General features: G+C 51.8%; 8 protein-coding genes across 8 annotated transcripts; 3 read left to right on the forward strand and 5 right to left on the reverse strand.

Annotated features, from left to right (window-relative positions):
* Positions 1-191: 191 nt before the first annotated feature.
* On the forward strand, positions 192-2,268 carry GLOTRDRAFT_73909 (uncharacterized protein; the record flags this gene model as incomplete). The annotated part of the gene is made up of 4 exons (XM_007866187.1): positions 192-309; positions 366-734; positions 796-1,307; positions 1,368-2,268. 4 exons carry the CDS (start codon positions 192-194, stop codon positions 1,419-1,421), a joined length of 1,053 nt encoding a protein of 350 aa, XP_007864378.1. The 3' UTR covers positions 1,422-2,268.
* Positions 1,769-2,773, reverse strand: GLOTRDRAFT_73911 (uncharacterized protein; the record flags this gene model as incomplete). The annotated part of the gene is made up of 2 exons (XM_007866188.1): positions 1,769-2,645; positions 2,708-2,773. Coding segments are annotated over 2 exons (943 nt in total), but the record flags the coding sequence as incomplete, so codon positions are not given.
* Positions 2,774-3,193: 420 nt separating this feature from the next.
* Positions 3,194-5,188, forward strand: GLOTRDRAFT_137622 (uncharacterized protein). The gene is made up of 9 exons (XM_007866189.1): positions 3,194-3,322; positions 3,375-3,513; positions 3,565-3,664; positions 3,727-3,810; positions 3,861-3,872; positions 3,931-4,079; positions 4,135-4,178; positions 4,235-4,299; positions 4,355-5,188. The coding sequence occupies exons 1-9, from the start codon at positions 3,209-3,211 to the stop codon at positions 5,109-5,111; spliced, it is 1,464 nt and encodes a 487-aa protein (XP_007864380.1). The 5' UTR covers positions 3,194-3,208; the 3' UTR covers positions 5,112-5,188.
* Positions 5,189-5,368: 180 nt separating this feature from the next.
* On the reverse strand, positions 5,369-6,824 carry GLOTRDRAFT_137623 (uncharacterized protein; the record flags this gene model as incomplete). The annotated part of the gene is made up of 4 exons (XM_007866190.1): positions 5,369-6,076; positions 6,131-6,213; positions 6,262-6,476; positions 6,526-6,824. 4 exons carry the CDS (start codon positions 6,822-6,824, stop codon positions 5,369-5,371), a joined length of 1,305 nt encoding a protein of 434 aa, XP_007864381.1.
* Positions 6,825-6,939: 115 nt separating this feature from the next.
* On the reverse strand, positions 6,940-9,501 carry GLOTRDRAFT_115254 (TPR-like protein). Its single transcript, XM_007866191.1, has 12 exons — positions 9,328-9,501; positions 8,875-9,274; positions 8,778-8,820; positions 8,637-8,730; positions 8,452-8,584; positions 8,199-8,397; positions 7,965-8,144; positions 7,747-7,911; positions 7,581-7,689; positions 7,475-7,531; positions 7,264-7,424; positions 6,940-7,207 (listed from the first exon to the last, which is right to left on the reverse strand). The coding sequence occupies exons 1-12, from the start codon at positions 9,426-9,428 to the stop codon at positions 7,005-7,007; spliced, it is 1,845 nt and encodes a 614-aa protein (XP_007864382.1). The 5' UTR covers positions 9,429-9,501; the 3' UTR covers positions 6,940-7,004.
* Positions 9,502-9,688: 187 nt separating this feature from the next.
* Positions 9,689-10,601, forward strand: GLOTRDRAFT_39219 (oligosaccharide biosynthesis protein Alg14 like protein; the record flags this gene model as incomplete). Its single annotated transcript, XM_007865804.1, has 5 exons — positions 9,689-9,827; positions 9,881-10,035; positions 10,105-10,317; positions 10,372-10,472; positions 10,532-10,601. The coding sequence occupies 5 exons, from the start codon at positions 9,689-9,691 to the stop codon at positions 10,599-10,601; spliced, it is 678 nt and encodes a 225-aa protein (XP_007863995.1).
* A 173-nt stretch (positions 10,602-10,774) lies between these two features.
* On the reverse strand, positions 10,775-12,047 carry GLOTRDRAFT_73916 (RNA-binding domain-containing protein). Its single transcript, XM_007866192.1, has 5 exons — positions 11,981-12,047; positions 11,878-11,931; positions 11,601-11,810; positions 11,440-11,548; positions 10,775-11,374 (listed from the first exon to the last, which is right to left on the reverse strand). Exons 1-5 carry the CDS (start codon positions 11,993-11,995, stop codon positions 11,019-11,021), a joined length of 744 nt encoding a protein of 247 aa, XP_007864383.1. The 5' UTR covers positions 11,996-12,047; the 3' UTR covers positions 10,775-11,018.
* Positions 12,048-14,995: 2,948 nt separating this feature from the next.
* Positions 14,996-15,399, reverse strand: GLOTRDRAFT_17704 (uncharacterized protein; the record flags this gene model as incomplete). Its single annotated transcript, XM_007865673.1, has 4 exons — positions 14,996-15,068; positions 15,123-15,163; positions 15,220-15,264; positions 15,325-15,399. Coding segments are annotated over 4 exons (234 nt in total), but the record flags the coding sequence as incomplete, so codon positions are not given.
* Between the last annotated feature and the right edge of the window lie 3,916 nt (positions 15,400-19,315).

Here is a 19,315-nt window from a genome sequence, read left to right on the forward strand (position 1 = left end):
GCACTGCACCTAGATGCTTCTCACCATGACGATGACTAACAACCCAGAGCACTATTGATAGTTTCAGGCCTTCCCAGCGGCTCTCCGATTCTTTAGCTCGAGAAGCACTTACCCCATGACTTTCAAGGGCATACGTAGTACTGAGTCACTTGCGTCCGCTAGGCTGACGACGTTTGCCAAAGGGACCCTAGATGATTTCAGAGCCTCTGACCAGCAAGGGTATACAGTTCTACTTTGAGGACAGTGGAGTACCCTCAGCGGAAACATACACCACCCTGGTCATCATTCATGGGACTAGCTACCACAGCTGTACGTGCAGACCCGCGCTGTTTATCGCATCGACTCGCATGTCTAACGTGGACTAGCAATATTCCACAAGCTGGTACCCCTGGGGGTAGAGCGCAAGCTCCGCATCGTTCTGTTGAACAGGCGGGACTACCCCGGCAGCACCTTCACCACGCCCGAGGAGATCGCCAAGATCCAGAGTGCCCGCGATGAGGATCAAGCACAGATCCTGCGAGAGCTGGGGCTCGAGCTCGCAGCCTTCCTCGCCTGGTATATCCGCCAAGCCAGTATTCCGCCCCTAGGTGAAGAGGGTGCTCCAGGCGGGCTGACGGTATTGGGCTGGTCTTCTGCCAACGCCACTGGCCTTTCGGCAATAGCGAACCTCGACCTTGCGCCTGACGAAGACAAGGAGCTCTTCCGCACCTATCTGCGGGCGTACATCAGCTACGGTCAGTAAGAACATCACCGCCAGCTGGTCGTGATTCTCACCGTATGGTATGTCACGCACAGATGCACCGATGTATGTCTACGGTTATCCCGTCCTCACTGATGTCTACCACCCGCTGCGGGATCCGTCGATCGAGGACTTCCAAGAACGCATCAAGCGGTTCAATGTCTGGGTTAGCTCGTACTACCAGCACCCCGACCTCACGTCGCGCAGCTTTCAGGGCCTCTCCCAGCGTCCCCCGGAGGACCCGCCATCTGACAAGCGGCCGACGTTCTATCGATTCACACCGAGCGAGCTAGAGGCGGTCACATTCCCCGACGCGCTCACGCGCGGTGAAGGCGGGCTGCGATTCATGAGCCCGGCAGTGTACAAAGAGAACGCGCGCAAGATATGGTACGACGAGGGGCTTGCGAGTATGTTCCCTCGGTTGAAGGTGAAGCTCATTTACTGCAAGGAGAGCATGGTTGAGATGGTATGGGCTGCGTGGAAGATGGAAGATGATGTGCGTGGGTATGTTGAGAAGGGAGGGAAAGGTCGAGGGCTGGAGGTACAAGCGATGGACGGTAACCATTTCGTGAGTACCTTCGAACTGTCTACGGATACTGTATCTGATGGCGGGTGCAAATGTGTTTAGGCACACTGGGACCGCCCGGCGGAGACAATGGAGTTCTTCGCGATGCTGCTGTAGTTCAGATCTGCTACGTACCCCGCATTTGCGGGGTACATAGTAACAAACGGTTCATCATTCCCACAGACGCCGACATTATCAGAGTTATGTCGAGAAGAGCTTCATCTAACATTCAGTAGTCCAAATTACAGTATCCTTATCCGATGATCTGTAGGCGCACGTAGAAGAGAAGAAGGCTGGCATAAGGGTGCATAGGTTCTCCGCAGTCCAAGGGTATCTTCCATCCTTGATACAAAATTCCATAGTAATACAATTGGCTCCGGGGTATCCATAGCTACAGGATGATGGAAGAACATGACCAACGAGCAGTACTTGAGTGCATCAGGTGGACTAACCAAGTCGGAACATTAAGCCCTATCGGCCATGGCTCTTCGCCTCCTATAGACCTCCTCCTCGGCATGATCCCATATGCCTGAGCCACCCCTCGTAGCACTCTCCCACTGCCGCACGGTTGATAGTGGCGCTTTCTCAGCCACTAACCTTACATCCCCTTCCGTAGACATCGCGATCCTATTCAGCTCCTTCACCTCATCCTCATGCGCGGCGTTTCCGAAACCGGCAATCTGGATAAGCAGCAGTTGCAAGCCCAGGGTATCAAGAAGGCCCCGCATGTCGGACACGACGGCTGCGGCGCCGGTCGTTCCCCGCCTGTAAACGATCGCGAGGTGCGATAATGATTGCAGCTGCCTGAGTCGATTGAATTGCTCAGGGTCGAGGTGGTTTCCTGTAATGTGAATGCGCAAGTGGGTCACGGAGGCGCCGATAAGAGCGGGATCCCATCCGTCACGGCATGACAGGCCAAGGAGATGCTGCTCGCGGGGTTCAATGGACTTGACGGTATTTGCGCCGCCGATGCGGGCGTACCAGGGAAGGGGAAAGCCACAGGCGAGACTGTTAACGCCGGAGCAGGCGGAGATCACTTTGTCAATGTACTGTATTGGGCCCATGGCGAAGATGCCAAGGTGCTTGACCTGTGTCTCCACGAACCGGGTGGACTTGCGTGAGATAGCTGTCATGAAGCTCTCGAGAGCGTGGTTGGTTTCGAGGACAACGGTGTGGTAGATGATTGGGTCGGCCCATTGGCGTACCCAGCTGGAGACGAGCGTCAAGGACAGGGCCGTACTACGATCGTGCTGAGCCGCGAGCTCGAAAATGTCACGCAGGACTTCGGCCGGGAAGTCGAACGGTCGTTTCGCCATCAGTTCTTCAGTCATTGTCCCAATCCTGCGTAAAGATCGGCGACCGGTCAGGGCAGGACGCACGGAAAATCGTAGACTTTCACTTACCGATAATGTATGCAGAGCGTGTATTCGAGTCGAATGTGCAATATAACCACAGGATCGCTCCACATGCGTTTTATACGGAAAACAAAGCGATGTTCCCGGAGTGGAGACCTCATTTTGGGGTTGTTACGATTGATGTCATGACGCCTGCCTGGCGGCACATTGCATGCCGCAAGATAACGAGTGCCAGGGAGGTGGAAGGCATCATGACCGCAAGCTCCGTGGTGGAAGGATAGAACAGAGCGCGTCTTATGGCAGCGCTAGACAGTGCAGGACATAACTGTATTGATCAGACCGCTGGGTCATATTCTGGGAACGCTCGCCGCTGCAGCTGACGGTCTAGAGCCGTGCCTGTCTTTCCTTTCCGACTCCGACGTTATGATATCCAACTCCGCGCATGTGCAGGGAACCCGTGTCTATGTCCGTGTATTAGCCACCGTATGTAAGTTCGACTTTCTTAGCACCCATAGAGTCATAGGCGCGGCCAGAGGCTTATCTGCGGCCATGGCACGCTCTGCAAACAAACGGGATCCCGACTGGGAACACTCGGACAGTGATCCCTCCGACAATGAACCACCCTCTCAGGATCCTTCAGATGATGATTGGGGCCCTTCCTCTGTGAGAACTGCCCGCACACTGTCAGAGCGCACCTTCTTATCCTGTACATCAGTCCAAGAAACCGCCTGCTAAACGACAGAAACGCGCATCGGAACAAGGGAGCGCGAAAGGGAAGCAGCCTAATCTGAGAGCCCGTATTACAATCCTTGCCACGGATGCTGCCCCTACAACGGGGGATGTGAACGAGCGTTGTACGTCAAACTCAAACTCTAGACGTTTGACCATCTGAGCGATTGCCGTAGCACAGGACGTGGACGATGCTGTCCTGGAAAGGATCAAGAAGGCGTTGGCCCTTGCTAATCACGAAAACACAGGAGAGCAGGAGGCGAAACAGGCCATGAGGTTGGAACATCGCGCATATATGCACACGGAAAATGTGTTCCGACTTACGAGAAACGTTACAGGATGGCCTCCAAGCTTATGTCCCAGTATAGCGTGACCCAGGCTGATCTCCTTACGAAGGAGGATGATCAACAGAAATTGAAGCGGTATGCATCTTCCTATGACTGAGTAGTCCTATCTTTTCATCATTTAACAGCGCTGGCATGTCGTGAGTTCCACCGATAATAACGAGTTTACTGGCCCTAGACTACCCTCATACGCTCCAGGGTAGTTGTTATTGAACATGTCAAGCATGCAAGTGTGCGCTGGGAGACGTGGGCAGACGACACTGCGTACGCGATGACCGTCTTCTTCGACTGCCAAAGTTATAGTGAGACATTTGGTAGGTACGGGAATGTACGCGTCTGCTTTTACGGTGAGTGAGACTCTGCGAGACTGTCAAGGCAAAGCTATATGTACTTTATTGTTAGGTTTGGCGGAGCAGACTGTGGCCGCAGCATACGCATTTGAAATGGTTTGTCGTAGCGTCCGAGCTGGAGATATGCCTGCCTCTCACACTTGGATTATCAGGCATACAATCTAATTTCAAGGTGGGCCCTAGATAACAACCTCGCCAAGGGCATCCGCGGCAAAAAGTAGGTATTCCATTTCTCGGTGAAAACTCCAGTCTTCGACGTTCGCTTCATCCAGTCTGTACAAAAGAGGCGTTGCTCACGGCCTGTGCACCCTCGCCAACAAAGACAAACAGACTGAAGTACAAAAAGCCATTGAAGCCGAAAAACATCGCCTTGTGGAGGTCCACAAGATCGAGGCCGACGAGGACCGGCAACGCTTGAATCGGCTCAGAAACCTGGAATCCGTCAAACCGGAGGAACAAGACAGAAAAGTGAAAGTTGAGGACGTAGAAGACGAGGAACTCAAGCGCGAGCGTTCAGAAGATCTACACCCTTACGGACGCCATAAAGACGAAGACCCAGAGGAGATGCCTATGCCGGCAGTGAATGGCGGTTATCCAGCTTATGCACCTGAAGACGATGACTCCGGTGACGATGTCGGCGGTCTGGGTCCTCTGGGCGACGACGACTACAGGGCGGATTTCGACGCATCCGACGAGATCCAGCTGGACCTCGACTCCCTCGAATCAAAAGTCGAAGCGCGCCGATCCGTAAAACCCGAACCAAAACTTGAACCGAAACCCGAACAGCCTGAAGCAGGTCCTTCCTGGCAGTCAGAGGGCCAGCTCATCGCCTTCAGGGAAAACTCCAAAGCGATCGGGGACGAGTACCTCAAATCGCAGGGCGTGAAGCTCCGCACCTCGAATAAGCGACCCGACGTCAGTTTCAGCAGTCGCGAAGACAGAAAGCTATACGAGCAAGGCAAGCGGGACGCCGCGAAGATCGATGTGCGCAGGCGGCGCCTCAAGGGAGCTGAAGATGACCGTGACTGAAGTCGAGTCGTGGGCAGACAGCACTGCACGATGACTTTTCATATGTAGAACCACCTCTATCCTACACTCATTATATCTAGACGCTACAGTATGTAATGCTATTCCACACGGAGGATGTTGAAATAAACAAGCTGGACACGGACGGGGTCTTTTCACGGGAGAATGCGAAAGTAGCACAAAATAATGATAAAGCCGCTCGAACTCGTCCCTCGAATGCGGGACGCAGCAAGGCTGCCCATACGACAGTACAAGGCAATCTATTGCCCGGACGGACCGCCTGCATCAGTTAAAGGAGCCACTACAGGAGGACTTGCCACCGAACTTCCCCCAGATGATGTAGACTGTGCGGTGGTCCCCCTGGCCATCAACGTGTTCAGTAGGATCGCCAGCCCGCTCATTTGGGCCGGTTGTAGGAGCCCTACGTTCACGTCCAGATACACCATTCCGCCACTGAAGTGCTTTAGTATAGCTGCTGGCGGAGATTCGGCGGGCTTCACGGATGACACAGGGACGGGAATAATGCCGATCCTTTGCAGTTCTGGAAGCGAAGAGACAGGCAGCTGCACAGGGACGGGTCCTGATGGTACGGGGTTCTGGCTTGATGAATCTGTAGACTGAGTCGGGGCTGGCGTTGGCGCTGGCAGGGGTGCTGGGGTAGGAGCTGGACTGTAGACCGGGGTACCTGGCGGGGGTGCCCCGTATTGCTGCGTGTAGGATTGCGTAGGTGTATAAGTCGGCGTATAAGAATAGGGATATGGTCGATAATGATGGACGTAGGATGAACCAGCGGGCTGAGGATAGTAGGATGGGCGAGGAGGTGCGGACTGCAGTCGCTTTTCGCGCTCGATTTTCTCTAGCTCTGAGCGTGCGCTCCGGAGTTCTGCGTTCAGTTGTATGTTCTCATTCCGTTCGCTTTCCAGCATGGCCTGAGCAAGGATGTATGCTTGATCATCCGGAGCTTTACGCTGAAGAGCACTGAGCTACACTGCAAGGGGCGAAAGAAAGGGCAATGGACAAACCTTGCCAGCTTTTATCCTGGCTCGTCTGAAGCGTTCCTCCAAGGCTTTTTGTCGCTTGAAACACTGGATAGCGAATCTGGTCTCTGAACATCCAATCAGCGGAAGGCTTTACAGCAAATCGACTAGCGAACCTGCAATCTCCTCTCTTAGTGCACTCACTTCCGTAGCTTTGCTTTTGCCCTTGCTCCACCTGGCGGCCTTCATCACGTACTGCAAATCCTCCTGCGGCTGCTGATACACGTGATATGGTAGCAACCTCTTGACCACATCATCACCGTCCACGAATGGATTGTCGACATCAGGAAACAAAGTAACAAGGTGATCTCCAGCAAGAGACGAGGTAATTCTGCAGTCGTGAGGAAGGACTTGTGGCAACGAAATGAGCGTATGCTTACTTTGCCGATGTCTCCTGCACGATCTTGTTTTCCTCCTCAGTGAGATGGGGTCGCAGTCTTGAAGAGTTGGAATCATTATTTGCTACCGCGGCAGGCGTATGCTCCGCGTGGTTAACTTGCTGAGGCCATGTAGTACTCGATGCAGAGCTTGATGAAGTCGACGAGGTCAACGGCAGGGCGCTGGGGGACACGGGTTTGCCGACAGAAAATGTCGGGCCATATGCGCCGGTCTTGAAAGACTTGAACTGGTGCGCATTAGCAGTATTGTATGCAAACGGCGAGCCAGACGATTCTGCCATGCCTCTGCTTTGTTGTGCTTTGCGTGGGTTGTGGCCCTCGTGACCGCGTGAACCCACAACTGTCTCGACTTCAGGGTAGGCCGATTTTCACTTGCACAAAAGATCCAAGACTAGCATCGACTTATCACAGAAAATTGATAGATGCTTCCTAGATATCATACAGGTACTATATGTTCGGTGTCAGCGAATTGACCTGTCTGACCTCGCCTGTATCATAGTTTTGACTTTCTTCAGCCACTCCGTGGCCTGCGCAACTTCTTCCGCATGACTGTTTGCCAACATCTCCAGGTACTCCTTCGCAAGCTCCAGGTCACCTCCCCCCAGGTACATGTGATACCGCGCTACAAACATGTACGACTTAGAAAACTCTTCCACGCTTTTGTCTGAAGCAAGGAGTCGGTCAGGTACCCGTGTTCCGCACAGATGTGAAGAATCCTACCGTTTTGTCTCGACGCTTCCACAATCCTGCGGTGATATGCTGCAGCTTCGCCATATTCTTCCAGCTCATTGTAGCATTTGGCAATCTTCTCATACATGCCCATCATATTAGGATGTTCTCCGCGCGTCGCATGCTTGAAACAATCGATGGCCTCCCTTGGTCTACCACAGGCTATTAAAGGGTAAATTAAGTACGGGGCACAATGACGAACCTGCCTAAGTCCATGTAGCATAGGCCCTGAGCTTGCCATACCCGTACATCGTAGGGGCTTGGTGGACATCAGTGTGATCATAAACACAAAAAGAGAAGCCTTTCACCTCAGTGCCGCTGAGCGCTGGTAGTAATACAAAGCATATGTATGCATGTTTAAGAGCTCATATGCCTGACCCAGGCCGAACCAAGCTTTATGATCTTTACGGTCGAAATCTATGTTCCTCTGATCAGTACTCAGGGTGATCGAAACATCTCATGTCCAGCACTCACCGACAGCTCTGCGGTAAGCATCTATAGCCGCATGAGAATTTTTCAGTTCGATATACTCGTGGCCTAGCAGAGTCCAAGCAGACACATATGTCGAATCGAGCTGAGTAGCCCGCAGAAAGTATTCCGCCGCCCGAACGTTTTCACCGCGGAGAGAATAATGGTTACCTTGAACCCCAAGAGTGAGACTGGGTTAGGGGAGATACCCTTGTTGCACGTACCAATTAAACAGCATATTTCGGGCCGATCCTTCTCTTGATCAAGGTAATCGAAAGCGAGCTTGGACAGTTTAACGGTGTCGTGCATTACGAAGAGAATGTTCGCATAGATATCTACGCCATCAATACGGTGAGGATCCGCTGCGATGATTTTCTCGAACTGTGCTGCAGCCGGAGGATACGCTATCATACTATCAGTGTACCGAACACAACCAGGCTAGGAGCGGGGTGGCGTACTATGCAAATTATACAAGACCAGGGCACGTTGAATCATGAGCCATGTCCATTTGGGGAAGAAGTTTTCGCCGAGAAGGCGATCACAGAGCCCGAGTTCGTTGTCTGAGACTGATTCGAGTTGGTTCGACATCTTCACTTGGAAGATATGGACCAAAGGATGGGTAGGCGGTAGTGGCAACATCGTGAGGAGAGACTGAAGCTACGTACTCATGAGCCATGAATAACCACGGACAGAAAGATCCCGAGAATCTACCTCTTCTCCATCACTTATACACTGACCAAGTAGAGTCCATGCAGACCAGTTCCAAGGATAGCGGGATAAAGACAACAGAAGACTTTCGATAGTCTCCTCACGTCTGCGCATGCGCGACAAGAACAGCGCCTTCCTGGCGTCGGCCGATGAGCATCTCGACGAGAAGAAGCGGCCGGGCCTCTCACAAGAACAGGAGCCATGGATCCTCAGCATTTTGAACGGCAAGGAATAAATCTCTCAAGGATGTGTTGATCGGATGCGGTTGTTGGTCTCGCTTCTCTGTACGAAAGGGTTAGAGAAGCCACATGAACTTACAAGTCACATACTATCAGAACCGTTCCAATCCCGTGCTGCTTTCTTCTCGCTGAACTGGGCCACGGGGTATCTATTTAGCAATGACGTCTGCAGAAATAATCGACATACCAGAAAGCGACTATACAAGGACAGAAACCGTGCTTTGGAACTTCGACACCTGTCTAGAATAGCCACGGCTCTCAGAAACTCGCGTGCATCAAAGAGCGATTGAGCAGCGATCAGCGCATCTTCTTCCTCCTCCTCCCAGGCCCGCTCTTGCGCGACTATCTCTTCCGGTAGGGGTTGATATGTGGGTGCATCGGGGTGATGGAGCAGCTCTGTAGCCAAAGCGGCATGCCGAGAAGGTCCTTCATTGTGAGCGGAGGGGCCAGGAGAATGGTGACTGAACGATAAAGATGCACGGGCACCACGAGAACGAGGAGGAGTGGACGTCTCAAACGTCTGATCTTGTAGTTGCCCAGATACGCGACGCTTAGCTTCAGGTACAGAGAGAAGCAGTTCCGAGACCCTACAATGCTTCTTCAGACACTGTTGACGGACATCTTGAGATATACAACATACCACTTGGTGGCCACAGTCAAACGTCTCGAAGAACAATCGCGTACCGCCGCCTTAAGGGCTGATATAGTTTCCCAGTCAACGCCATTCCCGCTCGACATCATCTGAAGCAGAATGCAAGATAAACTGGGAATTGCACTTCGTGATGACGACGGACGAAGGCACAGAATTGAGGTCAGTTGTGGCAGTTACAGACAGGTCGCGCCTGTGGCGCTAGGCGCGTGCGCGTTCGCAGGCAACAGAGCTCAGGTACTTCACTCAGCATTCTGCTTCCGTTACCTGGGGCATACTTCGAGTTCAGCCGAAGTCGGTTCCGTTCAAGTTTGATCCGTCGCATCTCACTGCAGTATTTTGAAGTGCAAGGATGGGCTACGCGTCACTGGTTGTGCTCGCTGTGGTATTGCTGCTCCTAGGGCGTCTGTACTATGTATCGTTGCCGAGGGAGGGATCACGTAGACGAAGCCAGTCGGAACCTTGCAGTCTAGCTGTTTTCCTGGGATCTGGTATGTGATGTTTTTTGTTCGAAGGCTGACCGTCCCTGTATGCCCTAGCACAGGTGGGCATACGAGCGAAGCCCTCATCATGGTGTCCGCTCTCGATTTCTCCCGCTATCGGCCTCGGACGTATATCATCAGTGAAGGGGATGCGCTGAGTGCGCGAAAGGCGCACGACATGGAACATTCAAAGTTAACGACTTCAGACACTCTCTCAGTGTGTGCTCATCCCAATGTACACCTCGGTATTTCAGTTCACGCCCGGTAGGGTAGCGCGTCCCTTCAGTACACGGTCCTGACTATTCCTCGTGCTCGACGGGTCCATCAAACTCTTCTCAGCACTCCACCAACTGCTTTGTATTCGCTACTCAGCTGCATATATTATGTGACAGTCCTCCCGCTTTTGACAAACAAAAGAAGTACATCCTTCGCTGAAGTGCTTCTTCTCAACGGACCGGGAACTTGTTTCACGCTGTGCCTCGCAGTTTACCTTAACAGGGTATGCTTTTCCTTGGTCACAACCACACTTATTCTGAAGCCTGTTTTCTTCCAGCTGCTCGGGCTCGCTTCCCCGAGGCTACTATACGTGGAATCCTTCGCTCGGGTTCAATCATTGTCGTTATCTGGCAAACTACTGAGCCCCTTGGTAGATCGGTCAGTCTGTGCCCGAGGTACTGTATAAGCGCTCGTTCTTACCACGTTCAGTGATGCAGCTTTGTGGTCCAATGGCCCGGACTGGTCAGAGAATGGCCGAAGGCACTATACCGTGGTTGGATGGTCTGAACAGGTTTCCCATATCTGCAAGTCTTGTCAACGTGACCCATATTTCGCATGCTCGGTTGAATATGACCTTGCCGGCGGATGCATGTATGTAGGCGCTGCCGTAATCGCTGCACACGTCGTTGGCTGCAACCAACGTGCCACGCCCTCTCATCACTTAGGGAGTATGGCTGGTTCCGGGTGATTATGCCAACCGGCGGGGCTACTTAGTACATGCCATGAGTCAACGACAATGATGAAAGGTGTCACATCATTCGATACGGAAGGCATGCTCCGTAAAGGTGACGAGTCAATCAAGCGCAAATCGAGCTAGCATTGACCTGATTGATATGTCCCAACGATAGGGAACGAAATTAATACACCACGGAATGATACAATGGCCAACGCACGCGGATAACGGCACTGAGCAATGCAAGGACTCTACTTCCTCGTCCATCGGTCCTCACCTTCACCACCTTTCCGCGTCCACCGATCCTCTCCCGTTCCCTTGCGGGTCCACCTATCCTCACCGTCTCGTCCACCTCTCCTTGGACTCGCGCTGCGACCACTTCGCTTCGGAGGCTCCCATCCGCCAGCACCGCCATCAGTCTTCGGTGGATGCAATTTGCGCTCCAATTCTTGCCCGTGTCGTAACTGGCGTGCTAACTCCTTCGAGGGTAACCGTAAATGCATGAAATTGCAGAAACCTCCGCGGTTGCACTCTCCATTCTCATTTTGTCGACAGCAGGCTTCTCTGAAGTCTGTGACCGGAGATAATTCAGCATATAAGGGACGGCCTGGAAACACATTTTGTTTGTTTGTTTTGGTCAATGATGACAACGAGGATTGAGGAGTCACGCACCAGCATACCACCGATTGTTCAAATTATCAACTGCAGCTTGTGCTTCCGTCTCCCATTCGTAGCGAGCATATACGTTGCCGATGAGATGATCACCGACATTATCACATACCTAGAAACCAGATTAATAACAAGCCCAGCATCAGTAGGAAACGGGGACTCACATGAAGCTCCAAAAGATGCCCAAACTTCGCCAGTTCGCAGTACAGGTCCTCATATACAGCATCGAATCCCTCCTGCAGCTCCTGCTCCGTCAGCTTGCACACTGGGTCGTGAGCGGGGTTGTGGTAAACATTGGGCAGGAGTATAGTTTGGGAGAAAGAAGGCTTGATATGTTTTCGGGAACAGCGATCCCCGTGTCTACAAGCACCGATCTGTTAAGATGGCAGAGCCCAGGTTAGCCAAACGACGGCCTTCGAGTAAAAGTGGTGAACCACTTACTTTATAGTAGAAGGAACAGTTCACTCGGTCCTGTTCAGTTCCAAAGATGTTTGCCTGTGCGCAGGTCAGAGAGCACCGCCAGTAACGTAGCTGAAAGACGTACCAAATGTGAGGCCATATTGAGCGTCGACGATAGACCTGGTTAACAACAAAGAGTTGTGAATACAGACGCGCTGCTGTTTTCTTGGGCGACATCCAATTGCTGACTCAGCATAACCACATTTCCCACGTGCATGGGTATTGTTTGTACCAGCTGTACACATGGCCAGTGCCACATTAACCTTCAAGTACTTCCACCTTTGATTTCGACATGTAGGTGTATCAAAACACTCGTAACAGATTTCCAAAATATGCGGTGCTGACTTGACTTCTATTCGCATGCTCAGGGTCACCGTGCTGTGTCCGCATTCGTAGCTTATTGGCAGCTCAAAGCAAGCTTTCCATTTCCACTCTATCGTAATATCGTCAATACACTCTGAATACCGATGACGGCGGACGGAAACAGACGGGTCACCCATTTCTGACACGATTTATTCAAGCCGTTACTTCAAAGATCCTCTAGTTATCTCATGGTGTCCGATGGACAATCGACAAGAGACCCACTTGCCCGGTCTGTGCTAATTCCGCTGTCATGAACTTGGGTTTGGGGAGCAAACACGACTCAAATTTGTCGACCAGAAGGTACAAGGATTGCTCTTTTGCGAGAACACCTCATGTCCAATGGTTACTTCATTAATATCCGGGTTCTTAGGCGTTTGCCGCTCGCATCGCCCTTGTCCAGGTTTACTGTACTCCGAACCCTCTCTTCTTCGTAGAATAACAAAGTATAGCTACCACGGTCGCTGAGTGGAGCTACAACGTCTGACTCTATGGCTATCCAGGGCCGAGCCATGTTCTGGGGTGAACAAAGCCTCCTCCTGTCGGCCTTGTTTCCCGATGTAGCCGCCACTTATTTTGAGCAGTGGCTCGTCGCAAGGTTTCGGACCACCTACGGCATGGGTACGTGCAAGCTGAGATTTGAAGTACTCAGAGAGGAAAGTTACTAGCAGGTCTTCTCGTCAACTCCTCTTCCTTCTCTAAATGGTACGGTTTTCATGCATTGCCGGAACATGACGGATTCTCTCACTTCCGCCTTACCTAGCGCCACTTACGCAACGATGCCAGTTGACGGGATACAGCATTAGCTGGAGATGTATTGCCGCTGTCAACCATGGCGGCCCTCGAGGCCGGTCTGTTCTCAACTCTCCGCATGATTTGGGGCGCCAGAGGCGCTTTTATTGCCCAGTATTCAATATCTTTAGGCTAAAAATGTGGTCAGCGTATGGCAAGAAGGTTGCACTGCTTCCCTTTTGAGCAACTGCTCAGTACTCAAACTAGACTGGAGATTTACGAATACTGGACCTGCTGTTATTTGCACCGAAACTTCCGTGCTATAATGGCAGATACTCTCATCGAGCGTACTTCATTCTGGATCCCAGTCATTACTGCTATTGGACGGCTCCCTGGCACTGGGCGCAGTCCGGCTTACGCTACCCACAACCTTGCGAATCTGCGGACATACTTGTCACTCACTGTTTTGCGCCTGCTCTGAAAGCATTGCCTTATCCGAGTCTGCTGTCATGGCGTGCTGCGCCGTAGTTTACTTCTTGGTCATATGCACGTAGCCAGTGAAATATTGCCTAACAAGATGAAATTTGCGCAGGTAGACTCGGAGAAGCTCTCGTTAGCTTCGATATTTGCTGATGCTCCGCCCTCTTCTGCATCAAGCAAGTGTTGCGCTTGGTCGCACTATATGGCCCAGGATAGTCAGCGCTTGGACGTTGAAACGTTGAACCATTGGTTGGTGGTGTCGCAGTACGTAGCATCGCGATAAGAGGCGTCTAGTCTTATGTCTACAGGAGATCTTTCTGTCTAGGATTACATCGGGTCATCTACAGTCTAGCCAAGCTACAAGTAAACAATGATACAAGTGCCCAAGATTCAGCTACAAAAGGCAATGTCCTCGAAAACGTAGGAATAACAAATTGTCAGAGAATCATGGCTTCATCGAGGAGGGTTCCACAAGGCAAACGGTCCGTCCCACGACGGTACCGGCTGCGTCACGAAGGTAGAGCTATTCGAGGCCGATGTCATATTCAGGTTTGCTGTCGACCCGTAAGGTAAGTGTTGTGGTTGCAAGCCCATCAGGGCTCGAGTTGGTGGAAATGAGGTAGTATGGTATGAATCTGCCAAGGGGGGAGACATATTGCCCAGGGTAGTTCTGTAGATAACGTCAGTCAGGAACCTGGTAATGTGATTTAGTTGTATGACGCACGCTACGTATGCATCCAGCTCTGCTACAAGTCGATACAACAAACAATCTGAGGTCGAGCCGTGCCTCGCGGAACGACCAAGCAGATTGGCGGCTTTCCGCAGGCGGAGCGTGAGTTCAAGAGCGATGCTGTAGCTGACAGGTTCCATCATGCACCCGCAGTGCCCGACGGGGTTGTTACGGCCTCGCTGAAGCTGTGGACCCAGCTCGGACTGTTGATTTTCCTTATATACGTCCGGTGTAAGCATAGAATCAAGCAGGTCACCGAACAACTGTTCATCCATGCCAGCGGAAGGTAGATAATTGTCGGATATCATGGAAGTGGAGGGTATTCCTGTGGCCTGGGTATGATCGCTAGGTAGTGCGATGGTAACCTGAGGCTGCTGATTCTCTTCTCTTGGTGTAGTCACCACTGGTGATTCTACATCGATAGCTGACGGCGTGTCGAAGGACGAAAGGAACACCGGTGAAGAACAGTTGCTCTCGGTGTACCCGAGTGCGTGAGACGCCGCTTGGTGAGGAGAGTTAGAACCGGGCGCAGCACGAAGGACGACGCTCCCATCTTCTCCTAGACAGCAGGATTCTTGGTTGTCCGACCAGGGCTCCACGCAACCGCAAGCTGAAGGAGAGGTTGATTGAGTGTCGTCTGGGTCTCTTTCTTTTTCTCTGAGGTCAGTGGAGCGTGCCCGCGCATGCCACTTCTCAGGTCCTTCCCCAGGATGCGCCCATCGAGGGTGAGGCTTATTTTTCAGCTGCAGGTCCGATGATTAGTACTAACTGGAAAGACGAAAGGGATTATGTGCGCAGCACCTCTCTGATAACACCCTCTAATTCAGCGACCCGTTTCTGTAATCGAGATTTCTCGTCTTGATCATCATGTCTGTAGAAAGAAAAGTGCTCAGGAAATGATGAATTACAGGGTTACACTGCTGACTTTTGGTTCGGATCGTCGACCTCATACACGCACAGGCCAGTCTGTCGATTGGGCGCACCGCTTAATAGGGACGTACTCCGCATAGCGTAACACCTACCAGACCTAATTGCGTACAGCGCCCACACGGCCGTTTCCTATCGCACTGTCGATGCATGGTAAGTAACTATTCGCTATTCAACAGGTGGAATAGAAGGGCACATACCATGCGTTTACTGGTGTGGCAATTTACGCAAGACTGTGTTGTCCTGTTCCTACGGCGTTTGCGATGGTCCTCTTCGGGTTTGCGAGCATTACCGTCAGGTGCCGGTCGCTTTTTGCGACTCGCAGGCTCAGCAACTGTAGGTGGTGGGGATGTTGCACCCTTGTCTTCAGACGAACAGGGGGACTGAGAGCTTGATTCGGTGAGCTCAGACATATGGCAGGTATGTAGGAGTAACAATAGTGCAAGGCGATATATATGGTCGGGATGGAGAGAACACTGGATCCCTGAAAAGCCAAGCCCAAAGCAGATCTTGATCGATGGTTAAAGACCATGTTCAGGGATGTCCGGCTGCGATATGCGAGACACCGACCGGAAACCCGAGATCAGAGGATACGCCTTGCCAGGGTCTCGTTCAGTAACTGTTATCGTGAGAGAATGAAGATAGCGTGCGCGATCTAACCATATCCCATTAGGGATCTTCTTTCATGCAACAAATGATTGAGAGCAGGGCTTTGAAGTTGGGAGCAGGTCCGGAATCAGATGCACACGCGGGTGGGTTTCCTGTTGGAATGATTACTCGTTTCGACTGAGTAAATCGCAAGGTGCTGTCACCGTGTACGGGTGTCCTCTGAAGCTAAGCCGACCATAGACAAATGTGAATGACGCAATTTATGAGCAACGAAACCTCGGATCGGCATCTGTGTATATTGAGACCTTGATTGTCCGCCGAATGGTCAATTCGCCGTCCTGAATTAAGGAGGTTGGTTCATATTATTGTGACGTTACCGAGAGGGTTTCGCTCTGAATCGATAGCGTCTGCATGCGCGATGTTTGGAAATCGGGTGTGTAGTCATTACGGCACACACGAAGATTCCAGAGGTATTGAGAAGATGAATTCCCAGAGATTGGTACTTGACCGCCGTGATGCCTGCTCGATGGACAAAGGTACCGGCTCGGCCATTTTACTGCTCCTTATAGGCTCCGCTTTCTGATTGCCAGCGCCGACTCGGTCGCGCAAGAAGTACGCTCAGAATGTCAATTGGTGTGGTACGTCGGGCGCTCATCCCGGGGCTTTGATTCAGTGTCGTGTTGGTGTCGTGGCAGGTGCTTTCTTCCGCCGCTCGCCGGCGGCAGTCCGCACCCAATGAAGTCTGCCAGTGTGGCCTGAGGTCGCGCGAGTGGACGCGGTGCCCTCGGGCTCCGCCGTCGTGAGCCTCTCCGGACCCGGTTCTTCCCGATGCAGTCGGACGTTCCGTACAGCAGTTATTTCTAAGTATGCTAATTTCTAAAGGAACTGGGACAGCGACTGGGAACCGCTGATGGCGCGGGCGGTACACCTCAATTTAATCAGTGCGTCACTGCAGTGTTCACTCATGCTCAGGCTTGCTTGAGTCTTCCTGCCCCCCCCCCCTCGGGGCAACTTAGGCATTATCAACTTGGAATGATCGGCGCTACTGTCCATCAGGCCTGACGCAGGAGGTCCACACAGTTTTCGCACGTCAAAGGTCGAGTTGCAAGTCTAAGATGATCGCAGGACCACTACTAATAATGCTAGGCCCATGATGCCAGTGAAATGTGTGGCATCGGTCACTGTCAGCACTTCTACATACAAACATATAGTCAATCTGCAGCTCGATGGTAGGAATACCCCTAACCTCATGCTCGAAGGTCTGAACTCATCAGACCAACTTAGTCACCGGCGCACGGGCTTGATAACACAACATACATTCTCGCGTTGACTGATTAAGTGCACGGTGACGCCTATGACAGGTCTGCGAAATATGACAGGCGGGACAATCGTACCAATCGGCGCCCATGATATCATTGTAGATACAGCATCAAAGCTCAGCGGCAGGGCTTTCTCAGATGTCTCGCAGACTAGTGCCTACTCCTCACACATTACTTACCACTTACAGTAACTCATTTGGAGCAAACGACGACGACATGGCCTTTGCAAATTGCAATGATGGTTGCCGCAGGACCGACGATGAACTTCTCCAGCCATCGCAATGAGACTACCTCCAAAGGCTGTAGTTAGGATGCAGCATTGACTTCTGTGTTTAAGGATCACCGCTGTTTATCACACCTTCGTGTTCGCAGGAATTTCACAGGTGCGGCACATCATGCGGGGAGAACTCAAGCTGATGCTCGTTTCTCCAGGAAAGTATCACGAAATTGCCACAAAATACTGCGTAATTATAGCACTTAGATGGACATAGGACCACCGCTTTATGACTCTCGAAATTTCGACCAGGAGAGTGGTCGATCATGCTCCGTCAAGCTCGCAGAGTTCTACAAGCACGGAGGTCTGTAATCTCGTCCATATCCGTATACGAGCACAGGTGATATATCGAAAGCCGTTTGTATCGGTATCGGATGTCGACCCCAGCCAGGCTAAGGGCCCGGGACACAACTTCTCATTTGATCACTGACAATAGTGTACACTCGAAGCAGCAGAGCAAGGAATTGACCACTAGAACTTCCAGCCGATCATTGATGTGGTTCTCGAGTACTTAATATAAATGGTACGTAAATGTAGGCCTAGTAGACACGTTCAACGTGGAATGCGGGAACTTACCCATACCCCGGTCTAATCGCACCTTCTTCCTGTAGAAGTAATTTAACGTCGGCATGTCCAGATGCACGACTCGAGTAGAATGAACGTGGAAAACCAGAGTGACGCACTTGCTAGTGCACTCTCAGAGTACTCTGAAGCCAGCGGATTAGGTGACCCGTACATGATGGCTTCGCAAGTAGGTAGCGGCCGTATATATGGATGGCGCAGACGTACGTTTCTGTCCCTGCAACTCCGTGGGTTTTCAGCCATTTGCAGATTGATGGGCCCACTTTTCAAAAATCATTTACAGTCGGACCACGTCGGACAAGCAATTGTAAGTCCCCGAGAGACGGAAACCAGACCATTTGGACTTCCCCACCTTCTTCCGACGTCCCTGGCACCCACTCCGACCCACTCCCACTATACGCGATTTTCTGAATTGGTGGTCTATCGATCTGCAAACGGCTGTTATGCCTCGTCATATCATAAAGGGCACTTGGGAGGGATGATAATAAGGTAATAATCGCTCGTGGTTCCCAGCGCTTTCTTAGTAGCGCTGATACGCTGGGCGTCCATGGCGTAACCGCTAGATTAGTATCAGACCTAACAATCCTTTTCGTAGGTAAAGACACCGGCTTCAGTGTAAGCACCCTCTTACTTGTCCCGGCCTCTCTCAGAACTAACAACCTAGATATATCACGGGGCGTCAAGTTTCTGGAGGAGAGCCCAATCCACTGGAGAATTTGTGAGAACCAAGGCCAAAAACCTGCATAGGGATGTTTATGGCGTTCACCACGGTGCAGTTTCGATGTTTCGTCACCTAATACGGGGCGCGGCGAAGGTTAGGGTCAGTCCTTCTGATGACTCAGTGACTCTCCGGCGGCAGCAATATCTCCCCGGATCACATTCAGGACTCAAATTATCACAAGCGTTCGCTGAAAGACATACAAGTGCAAGACTAATCTTTAGGGAACAGGCTGCAGTCGGCACCCTGATATCTCCTTTTGTACGCGTTGCCTGACGTGGGAGGAATGCTCTATCCTGTACCGTAAATCCTATACCGGTTTGTCAGTAAGCAGCGATTGTTTATTGCGCGGGCTATCGTCTGACCATATCATCGGTGAGCAATAGCAGAATTTTGTAATTCCCGGATTATGACCACACATTGACCACACAGCTACATTTGCTTCCATTGATGTGGGACCAGACCTGCGTGCATAATGAATAATTCTGCGGCAGGCACTCTTCGTCCAGTTCTGCCAGTGCGTCCGGCGCGGCAGTATCTACCTGGACGCTGGCTGAGGTCTCCGATAGGGCTGGCGATCGTTCAGTATGCATGATCTTCCTTCTATTGTCGGTCCTTCTGAAGGCCGCCATAAAAAAATTACCATTTGGGTCCTCCCCACGTCAGGACAATTCCAGGGCTTGACCCTG

This window comes from Gloeophyllum trabeum (assembly GCF_000344685.1).
Source record: "Gloeophyllum trabeum ATCC 11539 unplaced genomic scaffold GLOTRscaffold_00004, whole genome shotgun sequence".
NCBI classification, from domain to species: domain Eukaryota; kingdom Fungi; phylum Basidiomycota; class Agaricomycetes; order Gloeophyllales; family Gloeophyllaceae; genus Gloeophyllum; species Gloeophyllum trabeum.